This window comes from Mustela nigripes, chromosome 1, assembly GCF_022355385.1.
Source record: "Mustela nigripes isolate SB6536 chromosome 1, MUSNIG.SB6536, whole genome shotgun sequence".
NCBI lineage: Eukaryota > Metazoa > Chordata > Mammalia > Carnivora > Mustelidae > Mustela > Mustela nigripes.
The window spans coordinates 34,611,643-34,634,311 of NC_081557.1; the positions used below are offsets into that span (position 1 = coordinate 34,611,643).

General features: G+C 47.6%; 1 protein-coding gene and 1 long non-coding RNA gene across 9 annotated transcripts in view; one reads left to right on the plus strand and one right to left on the minus strand.

The window, feature by feature from the left end:
- The window catches only part of LOC132022527 (uncharacterized), a 21,969-nt gene extending 14,506 nt beyond the window's left edge, over nucleotides 1-7,463 (minus strand). The window contains exon 1 of the long non-coding RNA XR_009405605.1: nucleotides 7,376-7,463. This is a non-coding gene — a long non-coding RNA (uncharacterized LOC132022527). The remainder of the gene's footprint in view (nucleotides 1-7,375) is intronic.
- Nucleotides 7,308-22,669, plus strand: part of PLEKHA7 (pleckstrin homology domain containing A7) — a 213,076-nt gene continuing 197,714 nt past the window's right edge. For all 8 annotated transcript variants that reach the window (XM_059407719.1, XM_059407733.1, XM_059407747.1 and 5 more), the window contains exons 1-3: nucleotides 7,308-7,427; nucleotides 7,542-7,618; nucleotides 7,713-7,770. In XM_059407719.1, coding sequence (XP_059263702.1) covers nucleotides 7,342-7,427; nucleotides 7,542-7,618; nucleotides 7,713-7,770 — 221 coding nt within the window. In that variant the 5' untranslated portion in view covers nucleotides 7,308-7,341. The remainder of the gene's footprint in view (nucleotides 7,428-7,541; nucleotides 7,619-7,712; nucleotides 7,771-22,669) is intronic.

The following is a 22,669-nucleotide window of genomic DNA, read 5'->3' on the forward strand; positions in this document are numbered from 1 at the left end:
TTATTTATTTATTTATTTATGAAGATTTTATTTATTTATTTGACAGACAGAGATCACAAGTAGGCAGAGAGGCAGGCAGAGAGAGAGGAGGAAGCAGGCTCCCTGTTGAGCAGAGAGCCCGATGTGGGGCTCAATCCCAGGACCCTGGGATCATGACCTGAGCCGAAGGCAGAGGCTTAACCCACTGAGCCACCCAGGCACCCCAAGAGTTGAATACTTAATGACTGACCCACCCAGGTAGCCCAGGGGTATTTTATTTAATTTCCACATATTGCTAATTTTTCAGTTTTCTTCCTATTATTGATTTCTAGTTTCACATCACTGGGGTCAGAAAAGATACTTGGTATGATTTCAATCTTCCTTAAATTTGCTAAGACTTGTTTTGTGACTTATCACATGATCTCTCCTGCAGAATGTCCTGTATGCACTTGACAAGAATGTGTGTTCTGCTGCTGTTGGATGGAATGTTCTGTGAATGTCTATTAGGTCCATTTGGTCTGAAGTGTCATTCAAGTCCATTGTTTCAGTATTGACTTCCTCTCTGGATGATCTATCTATTGCTGAAAGTGTGGTATTTAAAAACAAAACAAAACATTTATTTATTTATTTGACAGAAAGAGAGAGAGATTGAGATCACAAGTAGGCAGAAAGGCAGAGAGAGAGGGGGAAGTAGGCTCCTTGCTGAGCAGAGAGCCCAATGCGGGGCTTGATTCCAGGACCCTGAGATCATGACCTGAGCCGAAGGCAGAGACTTAACCCAGGTGTCCCTGAAAGTGTGGTGTTGGAGGCCCATGATATTATACTGTCTATTTCTCTCTTTGGATCTGTATTTGCTTTATATACTTAGGTGCTCTAATGTTTGGTGCATATATGTTTATGATTATCTTCTTGATGAATTACCCCTTTATCATTATATAATGGTCTTCTTTGTCTCTTGTTACTGTTTTGGGTTTAGAGTCTATTTTGTCTGATATAAGAATAGCTACCCTGCTTTCTTTCTGTTTCCACGTACATGGAATATCTTTCTCCCGTCCTTCACTTTAAGCCCTTGTGTGTCCTTACAGCTGAAATGAGTTTCTTTTAGGCACCATATAGGTGAGTCTTGTTTTTTCATTTTAATTTTTAAAAATTAAAAAAAAAAGAGAGGCGCCTGGGTGGCTCAGTCACTAAGCGTCTGCCTTCAGGTCTGATCATGATCCCAGGGTCCTGAGATCAAGCCCCGCATCAGGCTCCCTGCTCAGCGGGAAGCCTGCTTCTCCCTCTCCCATTCCCCCTGCTTGTGTTCCCTATCTCACTGTGTCATTCTCTGTCAAATAAATAAGTAAAATCTTAAAAAAATTTTTTTAAAAGTTTATTTATTTTTTATTTTTAAGAAACATTTCTTTCTTTATTTTAGTGCAAGAGTGAGAGCAAGAAGAGGGAGGGAAAGAGGAAGAGAATCTTCAAGCAGATGCCCTGCTGAGCAAGGAGCTGGACTTGGGGCTTGATCTCACAACCCATGAGATCATGACCTGAGCCGAAACTAAGAGCCAGATGCTCAAATGACTGAGCCACCAAGGCGCCTCTATTTACTTTTAAGTAATCTCTGCACCAAGGTGGGGCTTGAGCTCATGACCCTGAGATCAAGAGTGGGATGTTCTTCCAACTGAGCCAGCCAGGTGTACCAGGTCTTGTGTGTTTTTTTTTTTTTTTAAGATTTTTATTTATTTATTTGACAGAAAGAGAGAGAGAGATCACAAGTAGGCAGAGCAGCAGGCAGAGAGGGGGAAGCAGGCTCCCTGCTGAGCAGAGAGCCTCATGTGGGGCTCCAACCCAGGACCCTGAGATCATGACCTGAGCTGAAGGCAGAGGCCTAACCCACTGAGCCACTCAGGCGCCCCATACTAGGTCTTGTTGTTGTTGTTGTTGTTGTTGTTGTTGTTTAAAATCCATCCAGCCACTCGATGCCTTTTGATTGCAGAATTTAACCATTTACCTTCAGAGTAATTATTGATAGGTAAGAACTTACCAGTGCATTCTTAGTAACGGTTTTCTGGCTATTTTATAGTTCATTTGTTCCTTTCTTCCTCTCTTTCTGTCTTCCTTTGTGAAATGATGATGTTCCTTAGTGGTATGCTTTGATTCCCTTCTCTTTATCTTTTGTGAATCTACTATAGGTTTTTGCTTTGTGGTTACTGTGAGGCTTACACAAAACACCATATAGATAGAACAGTTATTTTATGGTGATAACAACTTAACTTTGGTTGCATAGAAAATCTTCGCCCTTTTGCTCTCCTCCTTTTTTGTTTTTGATTTCACAATTTACCCCTTTCTATACTGTATATTCACTAACAAATATTGTAGTTATTTTTAATATTCTTGCCCTTCATCCTTTATCCTAGAGTTAGGTGGTTAACATACGAATGCATCACAGTATCAGAGTGTTCTGAGGTTGTCTTATACTTATCTTTGCCAGCATGTTGTACATTTTGGTATATTTTCTTGTTACTAGCTAGTATCCTTTCATTTCAGGTTAAAGAACTCCTTTCAGCATTTCTTTTAAGTCAGGTCTAGCAGTAATGGATTCCCTTTTGTTTTTCTGGGAAATTGTTAATTTCTCCTTCGTTTCTGAAGGATAACTTTGCCAGAGAGAGTATTCTTGGTTGGTAGTTTTGTTTGTTTTGTTTTTGTTTTAGCAGTTTGAATATCATCTCATTGTTTCCTAGCCTCTGAGGCTTCCATTAAGAAATCTGCTGATAGCCTTATGGGAGTTCCTTGTAAGTTACAAGCTTCTTTTCTCTTCCTACTTTTAAGACTCTTTCTTTGTTTTTGATTTTTGGCAGTTTTATTAGTTCTTGAACTTGGATATCCAAACCTCTTGCCGGATTTGAACCGTTCTTAGCCATTATTTCTTTAAATACGCTCTCTTCTCCCTTCTCCCTCTGAAACTCTGTAATGCATAAATTATTTGTTTGGATGGTATGCCGTAATTCATGCAAGCTCTCTTCTTCTTCTTCTTCTTTTTTTTTTTTAAAGATTTTTATTTATTTATTTGACAGAGAGACATCACAAGTAGGCAGAGCAGCAGGCAGAAGTGGGTTGGGCGGGGGAAGCAGGCTCTCTGCTGAGCAGAGAGCCCGATGGTGGGCTCGATCCCAGGACCCTGAGATCATGACCAGAGCTGAAGGCAGAGGCTTTACCCCACTGAGCCACCCAGGTGCCCCTGCCTTCATTCTTTTTCATTATTTTTTCTTTGTTCTCCTCTGGCTGGATAATTTCAAAGTTCCTATCTTTCTAACTCATAGATTCTTTCTTCTTGATCCATCCTTAATGATATTATTATTATTTTATTTTAGATTTATTTATTTATTTGAGGGAGTGGAGAGAGGGAGGGGCATAGTGAGAGGGAGAGTCCTAAGCAGACTCACAGCTGAGCACAGCGAGTTACAGGGCTCTGTCTCAACCCTGAGATCACCATCTGAGCCAAAACCTGAGTCTGGGCCTTAACCGACTGTGGCACCCAGGCGCCCCCTGTTGATGGTTTCTATTGTAGTTTTCATTTCATTCATTGTAGCTTCAGCTCCAGAATTTTTGTTTGGTTCTTTTTTAGGATTTCTTTCTCTTTGTTGAACTTCTCATTTTGTTCACGTATTGTTTTCCTGATTTCATTGGATTGTCTTTCTGTGTTTTCCTTTAGCTCATTGAGTTTCCTTAAAACCGGTATTTCAAATTATCTATTGAGTACATTGCAGGTCCCCATATTGAGATTGGTTACTGAAAGATTATTGTGATCTATGTTGCACATTCCTTGAAGTTTTGTATTGCTGTCTCTTTATTTGAACGATCAGTCACCTCCTCCAGTTTTTAGTAACCGCCTTCTTCAATGGATCTAAACTTGTGTTTTTCCCTCCAGCAGTGTGCTGGAACTTCTTTGCTGGATACCTGGACTTCTACAAAGACTCTCTAACCCGTAAGTGATTGTCTAAGACAGTGCTTTCCAGGAGCTCCTGGCTGAGGCAAGCTGGGGTTGATTCATGGGCCACTGCAAGGTCCACAGTGGGGACTAAGGTGTGTATGCCCATTGCCCAATGCAACATGTGGGTGAGACTCTTCCCAGGTCCCTTGGCATATGGTACCAGATCCCACAGCTCCCAGGAAAGCACTTTTGTCTATTGATGGAAGCAAAATTATTGTTGCTGGGGGTGGGTGGGGACACAAACAAGGGATATCTTCTTCAGCCACGATGCTCCCTATACATTAACAGTAGTATACCATATACTCAGTTATGCATCTCGTATTCCACTTATTATCTTGGAGACCATTCCACATCAGTACATAGACATTGAGCTCATTTTAAAAAATTAATTATTTTATTTCTAGACTTTATTTAGCACAGTTTTAGGTTCACAGTAGAACTAAGAGGAAAGCACAGAGACTTCCCATATGCTCCCTGCATCCTCCCAACACACATAGCTTCCCCCCATCATCAGCATCACTTACAGAATGGTACATCATTTAACAAGGATGAACCTACACTGACACATCGTAAGCACCCAAAGTCCACAGTGAACCTCGGGGTTCACTCAGGGTGCTATCCATTCTGCAGCTTTGGATAAATGTGTAATGACATGTGCCCATTATTATAATAGTATACTAAGTATTTCTATTGCCCTAAAAATCCTCTGTGCTCTACCTATTCACCTCTCCTCACCACCCCCGCCTATAGCACTCTTTTTCACCAAAGACATCTGCACAGAAAATGTCCATAATTTGCCAGAATGCTAATGATCCATAGGTGCCAATGGCATAAGAAATTCTAGATCAAACAGCTTATATTGTGAAGAAATATATTTCACTTATTTTTCTTTTCTTTTTCACTGCTAGCGCATTCTTTTTTTTTTTTAATTTTTGAAAAAGATTTTATTTATTTATTTGACAGAGAGAGATCACAAGTAGGCAGAGAGGCAGGCAGAAAGGGGGAAGAAGGCCCCCTGCTGAGCGAGAGCCCAATGTGGGGGCCTGAGATCATGACCTGAGCTGAAGGCAGAGGCTTAACCCACTGAGCCACCGAGGCGCCCCTAGCTCATTCTTTTTAGCAGCTGAATAGCATCTCATTTTAGGAGTATGACATAATTTAATTAGCCTGTTCTTTTCTATTTAAATTGAGGCATGATTGACAGACGACATTATATTAGTTTCAGGTAGACCACACAAGGATTCAGTATTTGTATACATTGCAAAATATCACCACAATAAGTCTAGTTAATGTCCATCACCATATAAACTTGTTCTTTTTTGACATTTAGTCGTGTCCAGTATTTTGTAACTATTGACAATGCTGCAGTGGATACCTTGGTACACAGATCTTTGTGTTTCTGTGTGAGCACGAATGTAAGACAAATTTCTAGTAGTGGAAATGCTAGGTCAAAAGGTATATGCATTTAAATTGTAATAGCTTTTGCCAAATTGCCTTCAAAGAGACAACCATATTATAGTCCCACCAAGAATGAATGTCTTTTTCTACAATGCTCATTTTTGCCAATCTGATATCTAAAATATAGTATCTCACCTTAATTGTAATCTGTTATTGAGGTGGTTGAGTATCTTTTCATTTGTTTAGAAGCCACTTGTATTACTTTTCTATGAACTGTGTTCATATCCTTTGCCCATTTCATTATTATTTTAAATTATATTTAAGAATAAAAACTCAGCTTTCTCATTATCATTTGCTCAAGATCCTCCTCAAAGGCCTGAGGCCCTCTCAAACAGGTGTTCGGTGGTCTCCACAATCACACCGACTCCCTCTTTCTAACTCGTATCAGTCTCCTGCCTCAACACCACTGTCTGTCTCAAGGAAGGACATCTTTATGGTCTCAACATCCTACACCCTTCCCATGACATTCCCAAATGTCTTCCATCCTTCCCCTCTGGGATGCTCTGTTCTCAGTCAAACCTGACCACTCCTTCTGGGCCCAACTGATTTCCACCTGGGTTGCCTTTCTGAATAACAGTGCCCATACTACCTAGAGCCTCCTGGGAACCTTTCCACCAATTACAGCCTATACCACTGGAAGGTTGGGCTGGGCCTCTCCCAGAGCCCAGTTTCCTCTCTGTCCATGCTCAGCATACAGGGGTGTCAGCGTGGAGTGGGTATTATGCACCTTTTCAGCATTTATTGAATGTACATGAGTCAGGCACTGCTCTAAGCACTGGGAATGTGGCAGTATATAAGACAGAACAAGGTCCCGCCTCTCATTCCGCTGAAATTTTAGTGTGTGTGCAGGTGGGTGACATACAACATAGTCAGTGAACACACACACATGCCTAAGAATGTCAATGAAGTGTACACAAGTAATGGAACGGATAGTGAAGGGAGGAGGGAAAGGGTCTCCTTTGGACAAAGAGGCCAGGGGACGGATCCCCCAAGAACTGAGATTCGACCACAAGCCTATGAGAAGGCTCCAGCTATGTAAAGAACTTTCCAGATGCCCTACTAGAGGCCCAGTCTGGTAGGTCTGCTCTTCTAAAAATAGACTGAGATGCAGCGGGTCCACAGCGTCGTCTCTCTTTCTGTCACTTGATAAGAACTAAAGGCACAAGCCTAAGATCCCGGTAACTTCAGGGCTGTGTGTGGTGTAAGTGGGATTTGAGAACCTGCACCCTCCTGCTTCCTATCTGAGCTGCAAACCTGGGAAAATGAATCATGCTTGCCCTGGCATTAATAACAGAGCACCTGCTCCAGGCCAGGGTCCTTTAAGCACTTTACACCACTGTAATTTCATATAGCCAGCACAACAATCCTTTGTGGTACTTACTAGTAACTTTATTTTACAGAGGAAGGAACAAACCGAGGCTCGCAATATGGATGCAACCTGTTTAGGTTTGCACGGTTCAGAGAGAAGTACAGTTCCCCGAGGCAGAAGGTCTATCATGGGGGTCGGCTGGGGTGCCCTGGAGCACTCGGGGCGCACCTTGTTTCCGGAGTTTGCCGGCGGCGCCCCGACATTGGCTCTAGGCCCCGCCCGGGTCTCCCGGCCTCAGGGGCCAAGGGGCGAGCGGCGGGCGCGCCCGGCCGGCGGGCTGGGGGCGGGGAAGGCGCGGGGACAAAGGCCGCGGCCACCGCGCCCCGGTCGGACCTTGCGGCGACAAACTCCGGCGGCCGTGCGGGGACTCGAGACTCCCGGGACGTCGCCGCGCGCGGGGATGAAGCGCCCCAGCCCCGCGCCCGCTCAAGCGGAGCCCGCGGGCCCGCCGCCCGCACCGCCCCCTCCGGCCCCCCCGCCCCCGCCCCCGCCCCCTCCCCCGCCTCCGCCCCCTCTCCCCCGCCCCGCGGCGGCCGCGGCGGCTCGGCGCTCGGCGAACATGGCGGCGGCGGCGGTCGGGCGGGACACTTTACCTGAGCACTGGTCCTACGGCGTGTGCCGGGACGGCCGCGTCTTCTTCATAAAGTGCGACGCGGGCAAGCGGGCACGCGGGCGTGGGCGGGGGCCGGGCGGGGTGCGGGGCCGGGCGGGCGTCCCCGGAGCGGCGGCGGCGCTAACAGGTGCACCTCTCTCCCGCAGTGACGAGCTCCGCCGCACAACCTGGCTGCACCCGCGCACCGGGGAGCCAGTCAACTCCGGCCACATGATCCGCTCAGGTGGGAGCCGGGCCGGCGGGGTTGGGGGGCAGCGCTCGGGAGGCGCGCGCTCGAGCGGCTCAAGTTTGACCCGACTTTTTTGGCATTTCCGCAGACCTGCCCCGCGGCTGGGAGGAGGGCTTCACGGAGGAGGGAGCCAGCTACTTCATCGAGTGAGTGACCCGGTCGCCGCGATCGCACCTGTGCGGCGGGATCCGACCGGTTCCCGCCGCGCGCGCCCGCCCCCCGCCTCCCGCGCGGGTCCGGGGCGAGTTGGCGCGCACAGCGCCGAGGCCGCACTGCTGTGGGGTTTTGTGTGCCGGAGTTCTGTGGCGGGCTCCGGGAAAGCTGGCGGCGGGGCCCGCATCTCCGCAGGGGGCCGCAGTCCCGGCCGCGGAGGGGGCGGGGGCCGCAAACAGCCCCCCCCCCCCCGTCCTGCAGTTGGGCGATTCGGGCGCGGATGTGAGGGGCAGGACACGCCTCCCCGCCGGGGTCCCGGGCCGGCACAGAGCCGGGCCGGGACCCACCGCTGTGGGCGGGGGTGGGGAGAGTGGAAATAATTGTTGCGTCCGGGGTCCGGGAGTTGGGGAGTGGGGAGTAGAGACGGAGGGCATCTCGAGTGGGGAGGACTTGGTCTTCGACTTTGTTGACTGGGGTGGTGGTGGGGAGTGGGAACCGCACCCCCTTCGCCATCCAGAGCGCCGGCCTGCTTGTGGGGGGGGCGGCTAGTGGTGGCGGTGGGGAGGGAACCCATCAGCCAATAATATTCCTCGAACGCTGCGCGTCTGGGAAAGCCGGTGCTCCATGGGGACAGTCACTCCAGCCTCCGCTAGCAAGCGGTAGTTCAGAAAAAGCCCGCGAGCATTGCGCCACCAGCCAGGTTACCCCAGACCTGGGTCTGTAGGGGTGAAATCGTGCGGCAGTACGCGAGGGCGCCGCGCAACCCCTAACACTAGTACGACGGTTCCTTCTCGCTCCAGGGCTTTACCTGTGTTGCTGCATTTCTCTGCAAAGCTCTGCGTGGTTGCCAATCAGCTCCCTGCGGTCAGAAGCTGCTTTGGGTCCTTTGCCCGGTGCCTGGCACAGAGAAGGCACTGGGTAAATCTTTGTTTACGGAATGAATGGACTAGCCAAGGTCTGGACGGTGGTCTGACAAATAATGTTACTTCTGGGGGGCCGTGAGTCAGAATTCCTTTTTCACTAACCGAAAACACTGCTAGGCAGTAGTGGAGCAGCCTAGTCGGAGCTCGGTGGTCTCAGAAAATCCTGGATCCTCCCTCCCTAGTTTGGGCTCTTGCAGGATGTTCGAAATTCTGCTGGATGAGCTTTATGCAGGTGGACACTAGGGCCGTGGCTGGGGTCCTGCCTCACATCTGTGTTTGAGAGAGAAGTTGGGGAGCTGGCTAAGACCTCAGAACTTCTCAGTCCGTGGACCTGGCAGCTCATAACTGCATTCATTGATGTTTATTAGATTTCTCCTTGTGTGCCGCACATCGTTGTAGTCATTGGAACCACAGACCTGAGTGAGGCAGACAACATCTGGATGGTCATGGAGCTTGCAGTCTGGTGGGGAGAGGGAGCAGAAAATAAACTAAAAAACCAAGAATAGTGTCAGCGGTATCTACTGTGCAGAAAATTAAGATAAGGTAATGGAATATCAAGCGGTGGTGTTGGATGGAGAGGTCTGTCGTGGTGTTTCTGAATAGGTGACATTTAAGGTAAAATCTGAATGTCAGGAGAGAGCCATCCTCGTGTTGATGAGATGGCAAAGCATATCCCCAAGAGACCAGCCAGTGCAAGGGCTTGAAGGCAGGAAGAGCTTCAAGTCCCGAGTGGAGAGGCTGGAATGTGGTGAGCAAGGGAGGAAGTTGCAAGGGAAGAGGTTACAGGTAGGAGAGAGCAAGTGGTGTAGGACTTTATGAGCCAGGGTAAAGGGTTTTTAAACTTTATCGTAAGCCTAGGGAGAAATCACTGGAGGGTTGGAAGTGGGAGAGCAGTGATTTGGTGTGCATTTTTAGGAAGATCATTCTCCCTGCTGTAGAGTGGGCTGTATGGAGGTGGGCAGGTATAGTGGGCAGGATAGTAGTAGCAGTCTCTTGCTGATGACTTGGCTGAGGGTGTAGCACTGGACATGTTTTCATCTGAAGTGGTCAGATTCAGGTTGATGATCTGGATGCAATCTGTGAGAGAAAGAAAAGAGTCAGAGATGACTCCGAGAGGCTTGAGCACCTGAGTGGATGGTACTTATATCTTCAGATGGGAGGGCGGGGAGGAGCAGGTTTGCGGTGGGGGAAGGCATGAGATCTGAGAGGTTTGAGATATGAGTATGTCCACTAGGCAGATGGATGGATCCTGAAGCTCAGAAAAGAGAGAGAGAGAGAGAACTGCAAAGGTGTATTTGGGTATGGTAGATGGTGTTCAGGCCATAGGATTAGTTGAACTCACCTTGGAAGTGCGTGTAGACGGAAGAATGACCTAAGCCTTGAGACACAGCATTTAGAGGTTAGGAAAAGAGATGGATCCAGCAAAAGAGAACTGAGAAGGTAGGAGAAGAATGAGAGGTTCACAGAAGCTTCAAGGACAGAACCTGATTAGAGTAGGTGGAGGGGGAAAATATGGAGTGCAGAATTGGGGTCAGTAAGCGTAGGTGAATCTTTCAGACAGTTTTGTTAGGGAGCAGGTTGGAAACATTAGCTGGGAATTGGGGAGGTTTTGGGTTTGATGTGGCAGCGGGGAGTCTTTTTTCAGTGGGAGAGAGTAGAGCATGTTCTCTTCTGCTGGGAATGAAATAGATGATGCAGGAAAGAGATGGGACAGTTCCTGGAGCAGTGTTTTTGACAAGGTGAGAGGGTGGGGACCCTGGGATCCTGGGCTTAGGTGTCAGGAGTCCCAGCTGGGAACAGGGTCTTTCATCCATTTCATGGTATGGAGGGCTGCCCATGTCAGAGCTCATGCTAGGAAGCTGATAGGTTTAGTGAGGGGAGACATGGGTATTCCTGTCTGATAGTACCTGTCTCTACCATGAAGTACTAGACTAAGTCTTGAGTTGGGGGACTTCAGGGCTGGGTAGGAGGACTCTGTCAGCCATTGCCACAGCCTCCCGCAAGCCTCCTGCCCTTCTCTCTTGTGCTGACTCTTCTGTGGTGACTCTGAAGTTCCTAGTGATTATCTTTTTTTTTTTTTATTTTATTTTATCTATTTATTTGTCAGAGAGAGAGAGAGAGGAGAGTACAAGCAGGGGGAGCATCAGGCAGAGGGAGAAGCAGGCTCCCTGCTGAGCAAGGAGCCGATGGCTGGACTTGATCCCAGGACCCTGGGATCATGACCTGAGCCTAAGGCAGACCCTTAACCAACTGAGCCACCCAGGCATTCCCCTAGTGATTATCCTATAGCAAGCTCTGGCTCCCCACCCCCAGGGTCCTCCCAGGCCTAGGGGAAAGCAGTCTGTGACTGATCCCCCACTTTCAAAGGCCAGCCATATGGGGAGGCTGGACACTGTGGCAGCCAGTTATGTTTCCTGTCTCCTGAGACAGCTTCTTGAGAGACTGAACAGTTTGGACGTAATTGTTCTCCTTTTCCTCACATAAAAAATGCTTTGCTTTCGTCAGTCAACTTCCTTATATTTGCTCTGATCATTTCTGAATGTTCTATTTTTTTTTTTTTTTTCCGGATCCTCCTCTAACATGCCTCAGTTAGAGGGACAGACATTCGGCATAGCTGGTTTTATTTTCCCCAGTGGATCCTTGGTCTGGAAGTTTGTGTGAGGTTTTCAAGGTGCATCAGTTTCTCCTGATATTTAGCAGATGTTTTGATACTTTCCAGAGTATATTTCTTCTCTCCTCTCCTCCCCTTCCTTTCCTCTTCCTTCCGCCCTTCCTCCCTCCCTCTTCTCTCTCTCTCTCTTCTCCCTCCATCTTCCCTTCCCCCCTCTTCCTTCCTTCCTTTTCTCTTTCTCTCTCTTAGTTTAGTACAGGGTTCTTTAACCCTGCTGTACGTAAGGAAACCCAAAGTGTGTGTGTGTGTGTTTTTCCTAAAGTAATCTCTACACCCAACCCATGGGGCTTGAACTCATGACCCTGAGATCAGGAGCCTTATGCTCTGAGGCAGCCAGGCACCTCCAGAAGTACATTTTTTAAAGCAGAAAAACTTGAGCTAAGACTGGTGCATTTTGTTTTTGATTTCTGCACTTGGGTTCAATTTTGGATTAGGGAAAAATATAAAAGAAATCTACTGCTGGTTCCCCTAATTCTAGACTTGGTGATGCTGATATCCTCTTCTAGAAGACTTATACTCTAGGGGTGCCTGGATAGCACAGTTGGTTAGGCAGCTGCCTTTTGCTCAGGTCATGATCCCAGAGTCCTGGGATTGAGCCTCAGGTTGAGCTCTCTGCTCATCAGGGAGCCTGCTTCTCCCTCTGCCTGCCGTGCCCACTGCTTGTGCTTTCTCTCTCTGTCAAATAAATAAATAAATAAAATCTTAAAAAAAAAAAAATCCTTAAAGTGGGGTGCCTGGGTGGTGCAGTCGGTTGAGTGTCCAACTCTTGGTTTCAGCTCAGGTCATGATCCTAGGGTTGTGAGACTGAGCCCCATGTCAGCCTCTGCACTCAGTGTGGTGTGCTTGGGGTTCTCTCCATCTCCTGGTCCGCCCCCTCCCCCACCACTCAGCTGGGAGTCGCCGTCTTCCTCTGCCCCTCCCCCTGCTCATGCTTTTTCTCTTTTGCTTTCTATTTCTCTCAAATAAATAAATAAAATCTTTAAAAAAAGAAGACTTATGCTTTAAAACTTTTCTACTTTCCCATGAGTCTTTTAGTCAAGTAGCAAGATAGAATACTAATGGAGATAATAGTGTCATTAACAGCAGCAGCAATAAGAGTAGTAGTAGCAATTATGTAATAGCCTCATCTTTTCCAGTCTTTGAAAAATGCCAGGAACTGTTTTATAACTATTATGTGATTTAATTCTTACAACAATTTGATGAGGTAGGAACTGTTATTAGTTCCATTTTACTGATGTGGAAACTCATAGTAATCCTGGGCATTCCAACAGCAAAGGGCAGTTGGCTTATTTCTGGTATCTTTTCTTACTTGGTTTTTGTAACAGCAGAAGAGCAGAGATAATTGTATTCTGGTCCATGAAGGTTCAGTGATTTGTCTGGAGTGCTTAGAGCTGGACTAGAAAGTTAGTCTTCAGGCTCTAAAATGGTACCCATGGTCGTGGGGCGGCTTCTACCCCAGGTCACAGGTGTGAGGCAGCATTGATACTTGAAGGAGCCTTGTGCCAGGTGCCATTACTCTGAGTCAGGCTGCCCAAGGCTTACGGGGCAGAGGCCTTCTTTGCTTTTGCTGGGGATTGAGGCATCTGAGAAAGGCAGCAGCCCTTGGTCTTCTGAGCTGATTGGTGGTGGTGCAAGTCTCTGATTAGTAAGGAATGGAAGAAATGGAAGACATTAATTATTAATTAGTAAAAGCAGTTTGGTAGATACAGCCTTTTCACATGTGAGACCCATAAGGGTGAACTTCTAGAACAGGCCTTAGGAGCAAGGGTGTTACCCTGGGCTGGTTTTCGGGGGTTTTGTGGCACCCTGTGGTTGCCCTGTGGTAGGCTTCTTCCTACAATAGGCTTTGAGTAGATCCTGAGTCAATAAAGAGGACAAATGGAGTGAGGAGGGTCTTGGCCATCCTGCCTGTGCCAAGGTGGTTCCTCGAAGGCTGGTACTCTGTTCTGCTTTTCTGAGGCATTGGTACCCAGCCCAGCTCTGGGCTGTGAGTAGGTTCTTGGTATTTATTAAAGCAGGAGTGTCTTAAGGGACTCAATGAGTTTAGTAGATATTCCAAGTTTTGGAAAACCTGTTGGGGAGGAGATCAGGGCCTAGGGGATCCTGGGTAAGGTGAAAGAAGCAAAGTAGCCAGGAGTTAAGCCTGTTGAGGCTAGTGCTTGGATCTGAGCCTTCCTGGCAGTTGTTGCTTGCTGTCCAGAATAGCACCTGAAGTAGGAACGCGGCCTCCTGTGGCTGCTTCACCTCATAACCGCATGCTCTGCATCTGGGGAATGGGACATCTGTTGGGATCCCCTCCCTGGTTCTTTCCCTCTCTGGTTGCCTCGTGTCCTCTGTGACTTGGCTCCAGAGTCCTGGTGGGAAGCAGCTGATTGCACAAGGTCTCTTCTAGCTTTCTGTTCTTAGGTTTAGCTTTGGAGATTTGCAGGGCCATCCTGTGTAGGTGCTATTCTCCTTGTGGGTGTCCAGCCCCAAGTGAGGCCAGTGAGGCTCTTGGGAAAGACATTTCTGAGTAAGACTTAGAGTAAGTCTTAGAGTAAGACCAACTTTCCCCACCTTAGCCCTGCAGACTGCAGCAGGTCCTGCCTGGCTACATAATTTGCAGGACTCAGTGCAAAATCAGAAAGTTCAGGGGCACTCGTTCACAAAGCTGGAAAAAGGTGTCACTCGAGGTATTAAAGCACTAAACTTTTTCCTTTTTCCTGTGGTTTTCTCTCAACTTGTCATGGCGTTTTTTATTTGCTATTATTTGCTGTTCAAAGTCATTCCAAGTTAAAAAAAAATCAATATTTTAGCATGACTCTTGGGTTCATGTCTGTATTGTGGAATATTTCGAATGCAAACATCAGGGTGATGACCTTGTGTGCTGACCCACCACCACCATACCCACTCCCAAGACACCACAAGGCAAGGGTGCTGGTGCTCACACTCTCCTGGACAGGAATGAGGAGGAGGGAGGCTGGGTAGAGCTTGGGGCTCTAGGTAGTTGGGAATAGGCAGTTAAGAACATGTCCCATGGGGGCACCTGGGTGGCTCAGTGGGTTAAGCCTCTGCCTTCAGCTCAGGTCATGATCTCAGGGTCCTGGGATTGAACCCCACATTGGGCTCTCTGCTCAGTGGGGAACCTGGTTGCCCCCCCCCCCACCTGCATCTCTGCCTACTTGTAATCTCTCTTTCTCTCTCTGTTAAATAAATAAATAAGATCTTAAAAAAAAAATAAAAAGAAAACCACAAACAACAACAACAACAAACATGTCCCATGCAGGCAGGGAGTGGAGACCGGGCAGGAGACCAGGTTTTAAGATTCCTTCAGAAGGGTTACTTTTCTAGAGATAACACTAAATATCTGGAGTGTGTTTTTGTATTCAGCAAACCCATTTTCTCTGAAATTAAAGGGAAAGAGGAATTGGGGAATGAAGGCGGAACCAGGGATGACTGAATGTCCAGGCGGGTACCCCAGTGGGCTGTAGGTGCCAAGTATAGAAGGCCCTTTGGAAAAGTCTGTGAATACTGGAAGGCCCAGGAAGGTGCCCTCATAAGATTTAATTATGCTATCACTGAAGGAGTCTTCCAGCAACACCCCCTACATTTCCTGTCTGCCACTTTTTCTCCCCAGACAAATGCTGAACTTCATGTTAGTGAAATTTGTCTTGTAGAGTGCCAAACTATTGGTTCACTTATTTGCCCTCTTTCTCATTTGTCATCTTTCTCATTGCTGGGAACAGCGTTTCAAACCAGAAAGCAACAGTTTTGCAAAGAATTTCTGGGAAACCGCAGCTCACATCTATTTAAAATTGAAATTCTGAAACCTCTTGTTGAAGGTTAAGAAAAGCTTCTCCCAGCTTGGCCAGTTTTGGCATAATCCCACACTTTACGTTTCATTTCCTGGTTGTTTTATCAAGAGTGAAAACTGGCTCAGGGATTGAAGCGTTAGGTCCTTTACAAAAGGAACAACAGTGGTGTTGTGCAGAAAGCAGAAGGAAGGATTAGCAGCCCCGATTTGCTCCACGCTCTCAAAAAGTTCTGGGAAAACCTCTGTAAGAAAGACGGTTACAGGGTGCCTGGGTGGCTCAGTTGGTTAAGCGACTGCCTTCGACTCAGGTCAAGATCCTGGAGTCCTGGGATCGAGTCCCGCATCGGGCTCCCTGCTGCTTCTCTCTCTGACCCTCCCCTTCTTGTGCTCTCTTTCTCATTCTCTCTCTCAAATAAATGAATAAAATCTTAAAAAAAGAAAGAAAGAAAGAAAGATGGTTGCAAGTAGCTCCTAAGGCTCTTTACCCCTGTGAGGGGTGTGCTTCAGAGAAAGGACGGGGGGTTGGGGGGAGGAGCGGGACTATCCCTGATTTTCAGGGCTGTGTGTGTGAAGAGGGTGGTTGGAGGTTTCATGTGCATTGACAGAGCTCTGTCCCTTCTCTCAATATTTACGGGAGTAAACCTTGTGCTTGATATTTATGGGAGTAAACCTTATGCTTCTTAAATTAGGGCTTCGATAGGAGTCTCTTTGGGAAAGCACATCAGAATGTGGACTGTTTGGGGATTTAATGAGGTGCTTGCTCCAGTCTTCCCATCTTCAGAAGAGAGCACGGGTTTGAATCTCTGCTCAGTGAACTGGCATGGTGGCTTACGTCAGTACTGACAGAGGGAGAAACACGGAGGAATATGGTTTCATTTGCCTGGTGCCTTTATATGGCTGTCAAAACACTTGTTTCTGATTTTCTGAAATGACAGTGTTTTGGGTTAGTATTTTATTATTCACAGAGTACTTCATGAGCATTATCTGATTGGAAGCTTACAGTTACTGGGTTTTTCAGTGCAGAAAAGTGAGCTCAGAGGAATAAAGGGACTTCCTAAAGCCTCCTGCTGTGTTGGTTCAGCCTTTTTGAGTTCAGAGAAGACATGGACATGTTATTGTCTCAGACAAGGGCTTCTTAGACTTTTTCGACCACAGCTGAATGACTGAAGATGATGAAGGCAAACTCTCCTGGAGATTGGATGGCAGGAAATGTCATCAAAATGTGGGTACTATCCAAAAATTCATGTAGACTTGACCCTCAATTTAACTTATTATAAAATCCCTTCCCGTATCTTCACTTAAGATTAGTGCTTTGGCAGGATGTATCATGTTCATTGTATGGTTTGGTGTTTTCCCAAACAGAAATGTGTGCTCCCAGGACACTAATTCCCTTGTTCAGTCTTAAGGGACCAGGGGAGTGGGGAGATGGCTCATTGGCTTCTAGCCTCTCTGGGCCATGCATCTCCAAAGGGGGATGTACAGGCTTGGAGGGAGACACAAGCAGCTGTTGAGACCTTGGGCAGTCTTTTTTTTTTTTTTTTTCTTTTAAAAATTAACATATAGTATATTATTTGCCCCAGGGGTACAGGTCTGTGAATCATCAGGCTTACACATTTCGCAGCACTTACCATAGCACATATCCTCCCCAATGTCTATCACCCAGCCACCCTATCCTTACCCCCCCATCCCCCAGCAACCTTCAGTTTGTTTTGTGAGATTAAGAGTCTCTTATGGTTTGTCTCCCTCCTGATCCCATCTTGTTTCATTTTTTCCTTCCCTACATCCCGTGACCACCAGCCCTGCCTCTCAAATTCCTCATATCAGAGAGATCATATGATAATTGTCTTCTCTGATTGACTTATTTTGCTTAGCATAATACCCTCTAGTTCCATCCATGTTGTTGCAAATGGGAAGATTTTGTTTCTTTTGATGGCTGCATAATATTCCATTGTATTTATATACAACATCTTCTTTATCCATTCATCTGTTGATGGACATCTAGGTTCTTTCCATAGTTTGGCTATTGTGGACATTGCTGCTACAAACATTTGGGTACCCATGCCCTTCCGGATCACTACATTTGTATCTTTGGGGTAAATACCCAGGAATGCAATTGCTGTGTCATAGGGTAGCTCTATTTTCAACTTTTTGAGGAACCTCCATACTGTTTTCCAGAGTGGCTGCACCAGCTTGCATTCCCACCAACAGTGTAGGAGGGTTCCCCTTCCTCCGCATCCTCGCCAACATCTGTCGTTTCCTGGTTTATTAATTTTAGCCATTCTGATGGTGTGAGGTGGTATCTCACTGTGGTTTTGATTTTTATTTCCCTGATGCCGAGTGATGCTGAGCACTTTTTTTCATGTGTCTTTTGGCCATTTGGATGTCTTCTTTGCTGAAATATCTGTTCACGTCTTCTGCTTGGGCTGTCTTTTGAGTTGTGCCAGACTACCCCACTGTCTCCTGTCTAACCTATTCTGGGTCACCTGGATGCTGGCTGGATTTTTTGGAAGCCAAAGGACAGCCAGGCAACTTCATCATGCAGAAAAATGTATAGGTGTTGTGTATGTGGTGGTAGTGTGTGTAAGGAGGTGGTGGGTAGGTGCATTGGCTCTGGATTCCCAGATTGTGATTCCAGTTCCACCAGTTACAGTTCCCTGTCCTTGATCGGTTACCTTCTTCCTTTAAGCCTCATGTCCTCACCAAAGAAATGGGGATAAGTAAGGGGATTACATGAATTAATTGATGGAAAGGATGCCTAGCAGGTGCCTGACACCTAGTACACGCCCAATAAATGTGAGCTCCTCACTGTACATCCACATAGCTATGAGATGGGGTGGAAATGTGAATTCTGAGTTCTTATTACATTCAGCTGTTGGTGCAGAAATCTGGTGCCCTTGAACTGGGGTTGCCTGGGTCAGGGGCATGCAAACTATAGGACTCAACTCAGAATTTGGACCAATAAAAACTGCATAACCATTTTGGTTATTAAAAGGATGTCCTCATTCTTGGGAAATACTGACGTATTTGCTCTCAAACAGTTGAGAAAAAACTGCGTGTGTATGTGTGTGTGCGCATGCACGTGTGTAGGGGAGCAGATGATCTAGCATTTGGAGAAATGCTAACAGTGGGTGAGGCTGGGTGAGGGGTGTTATTCTTGTATCTCTCTCTAAGTTTAAAATGATTTCCAAATTAAAAGTTAGCTAAAGAAACAACACTAGGGGAACCTGGGTGGCTCAGTAGGTTAAGGCTCTGCCTTCAGCTCAGGTCATGATCTCAGGGTTTTGGGATTGAGCCCCACATCAGGCTTTTTGCTCAGCAGGGAGTCTGCTTCCCCCTCTCTCCCTCTGCCTGCCTCTCTGCCTACTTGTGATCCCTCTCTCACTGTCAAATTAATAAATAAAATCTTAAAAAAAAAAAAAAACCCAAAACCAAAACAACACTAACCTCAACCATCAGGGTTGTGCTGTCCCTAGGCCACAGGTACCTTGTCCAGGCTGCAGGGACCTGGGGACCAAGAGCCCAGGGTAATGAGGTGTAAAAACACTCCCGGGCTCGCTGTTTCCCAGGCATTTAGAAGGCTGCACAGATGTCCTCTCCTTAATCTGGGTGGCCACCTGGTTATCGGCTCTGACTGCTGAAGGACAGACTTATTGTCTGGTGCTGCCTGGGCCCCAGATGTCAACAGTAATAATCTTCATGGTACTCTATAGTTGAGAAACACATGCATTCCTTTTAAAGGCAGGGATTTTTATTAGCCTCATTTTACAGATCAAGCAGTGGAGGCTGGGGGAGGGACAGGGTTAAAAGATCTTCCTGATGCCAGAGCAACAGTAGGGGAGCTGGCACTTAGAACCTGAGTCGTCTTGGCTCCAAATTTGTGCACTGTTTCTACCATGGTGTCTTCTGACTCACATAGCCACTCCCTCTGTATTGAATCCTCCTGTAGCGTTATCTCCCCAAATTGGTCCTCAGTACCTTCCCTGATGACCCTTTGGGCCTCCTTCAGAAAGTCCCCTGCAGGGTGGATGAGCAAGGGGTGGGTTGAATGGTCCCTAGGCAGGGCAGTGGGCAGGTCTCTGGTGCTCTGGGAGAGTGGACTGCCACCCCCCCCCCCCCCCCGCCCTGGCCCCACCACCTGCCCATGTCAGCTGACCACAGCTTAGGGGCTGATGAGCCTCTTAAGCCTGCTTACAGCCAGGCTGTCTCTTTCAGGTTCTGCCAGAAGAGTGTTTCCAGCGTCCTAGTCAGTGTTCTCAGGGTTTCTCAGGGGCTTTTTCTGCCAAGGCAGAGCACTCACCCTTTCGAGGTCTGACAGCTTGGCATTAGCGTGCAGTCTCTCCCAGGGACTGCGGGCTACCTCTTGTGCTTCCCTGGGACAGTCTGTCATGGCAAGCAGGGTGCAGTGTGCTTGGGGGTGGATGGGGCAGAGGGTCCATTCAAGCTCTCTTCCCAGGCCCCTGGCTGCACCACCTCCAGTGTTCTCTCCCCCTAGGTGAAGTGGGAGGGGAAACAGTCTCCTTCCCGAGAGGAGTGGAGCCAGAGCAACTTTGTAGCTTAGTGCAGTCACCTTTGCAATAATCATCCTCTCTGCTTGCAAACTGAGTTGTCTGTGCAGGTCCGCAGATAGAACCAGTGGGCCACCTTGAAGAGTGGTGAGCACCTTATTGGAGGGGCAGTTTAATGAGAGGCTGGATGGCTTTTGGTCCAGGATTCACCTGTTGAGTCACCAGACTCTGATAAACCATGTGCTATATGCCAGTCTCTGTATTGGGTGTCATGGAGAGAAATAGACATCATCATCCCTGCCCTCCAGCAGGGCCCAGTCCAGGGAGGGAGAGGGACACTGGACAATTTCAGTATAGGTAATAGGGGTTGGTGACCCTGAGGACGGAGCCCTAAGGAGCTTCAGAGGGTGAGTGCAAGGAAGGGGAGGCATCTGTGGAGCAGAGCAATGGGCAGCCTGAGGCAAGAGAGGCCAGGGGATGAAACTGGCAGGAGCTAGGGGGTGTGAAGTATGTGTGTGCTTGTCTGCACCTTGAAGAGGCTGGTGCTGAGTTGAGGTATAGGCACTGGTCCTGGATAACACCCTTCACTAAATAGTAGCTGGCTTCAGGAGAGTGATGTAATTGGGGATATTGCCCTAAGGGTTCCCCGACTTCCTGCATCTGAGGGGTGGTGCTGGGTGGTGGGGGTTATAAAGCATGAATTCTGGAGTCTGAGTCCCAGGGTTGAAATCTTGTCTTTGCTGCCAGGTTGGACAGGCCACTTAAAAATCTCTGTGTCTTCAGATGTTTCTTCATCTGTAGAATGGGGACAACAACTGTACTGTACACTTAGAATAGTACCTGGCAAATCTCACATGCTATGTAAGAATTAACCATTGTCATCACTCCTCCTAGAAGTAGAGCCCCTGCCTGTGTGGCACAGTCTGCAGAAAGTGATGGTTCGTTCACTTTGGGGAAATCTCCTAAGATCAGGCTAGCAGGAGGAAGTGTGTTTTCTTGTTGGGACTTTTCCTTAAAAGGAAGCTGGGCATGACGTCGTTGGTGCCTAAATACCAGGGAAAGGATTCTTCATCTTTGAAGCCCTGTGTGGCTGCGTCCAACCAGAGAGAAAATAGATGGGTTTCTCGTACCTACGATCAACACATTTTCCAAACGGGCAGTTATGATATACTCCCCTTTCATCCTTCACCCTCATCCCCGGTGAGAGGGCTCCCTGGTGCTAGCAGTAGTGTTTGCATTGCCTGGCAGGGCCTCTAGCTTTCTTTTTGGAGGTAGTGACCCTGATATCCATGCCAGAGCACTTGATGAAGGAGTCGTAAGGGTGGACATGAAGTACAAACTGTTCTAGAATGCTGAGTCCAAACTTCAAGGGGGTGGGACTGGGCATCAGCATTATCCCGAGTTCCACGAGGGATTCTCTGGATGCTGAAAGGGAAGATGTCTCAGAGCTTCAGCCTCCCCACGATAATGATATTGTACAGTAATGATAATGCTACTCTCCTTCCTGGTGATATTGAGCATTTATTGAGAATCTAACATGATGGCCTGTCTGCAGCTCCTTTAAACGCGTGGTAGATGCTCAAGTATTGCATGCCTTTGCATTTTCAGGAGGCCCTCTGCTGGAACTGTTTGGATGAAGCTGTGGGAAGGGCCCCGAGAAAGTGTCAGTAGGCACGGCTGTCTGTCAGTGGCCACCCTGTTACCCAGAGTTGATCTCTGGCCCCTGGTGGGTCTCTGGTTTCCCCCTTGGGGATTGAGAATGTACTGCTATTCCCTGTGCCCCGATGATGCTGGCGGTCCTGGAGGTGGGCAGTAGGGCTGGTCAGGTGGATGAACACTGAGTGGGGACTACATCTGCCTGGGAGGGGGGTAGATTGGCACATCCACATCTCAGAACCCCAGGACCACTTAGAGATCCTTCTGAGAGCAGAGGAAGGCCTGGAGTAATGGGTGTGTTATTCTGAGTGATTGACGTTGAAAGCCAGAGGCAGCAAGCAGGCTGCAATTAAGTTGAGAAATGGAAAAGCTACTCTGTGTGGGAGAATAGATATGTCCCAGCAGACAGTGGTGATGTTGGGGAGGTCGTTGAGGTGTCTGGTGTTGTAGTCTTCCCTGAGCTGGTCCTGGGGGTGATGGAGCAGGGGCAGGATTGTGACTCAGTGTCACAAATAGCTCGCCAGCTCCTTGGGAACAGTGTCAGGCACAGAGCCAGTCCTCAACCAAATTGGTGTGGGTGGGTTGATCTGACATTTGGCATGACCTTCTTGACCTTGGCAGACATATGAGGAGAGAGAGTTGATTGAAATTGGGAGTAAATTGGGGTTGTAAGCTAACCACAGAATCCATGGTCAGGATCCCGGGGAGGGGAAAAGGTTTCCTTCCTTGCCTCGGAAATTGTTGGGAGAGATTTTTTTTTTTTTTCCTCAACACATTCTGACCTGGGGATTTAAAGAAATGGATGAATGCTGTGAGGCTAAATATCTGTAATCATTGTACCCATTAATGCATTTCTAGATGGAATTGGTGGTACCTGAAATTACACCCATTTGCTGAGGCTTTGAATAATGACATTTTTTGAGCCCTGGTGTGTGGGCGGGCGCGGAGAGCACTCAGTCGGCTTCTCTCAGCCTTCCTCACCTGAAAATGCGTAGATGTGTTTGTGTGTTTGGCACCAGATGGTTTATAAAACTCAGTGGGGATATGAATTCTTTGGGGGAAAGGAGAGTAATTGGCTTCCTATTCTGTGAACAGATAGATATTTAAATTAGAATCCAAAGCACACTCCTTTTGCCTCAAGAGCTCCGTTTGTCTGAGGGGCCCAGTGATTGAAGATGCAGCAACTGTGCTGAGTAATGATCTCGCTGGGCCTTTTGAGGCTGCTCCTTGGGTCCGGCAGGACTGGATGGTGCTGATTGTCTTCTGGGGTCCTTGGACAGGTCTGAGAATTTGTTTTTTTCTTTACGGTCTCTGTTGGATTTGGCTTGGTTTTGGGGTTCAGTA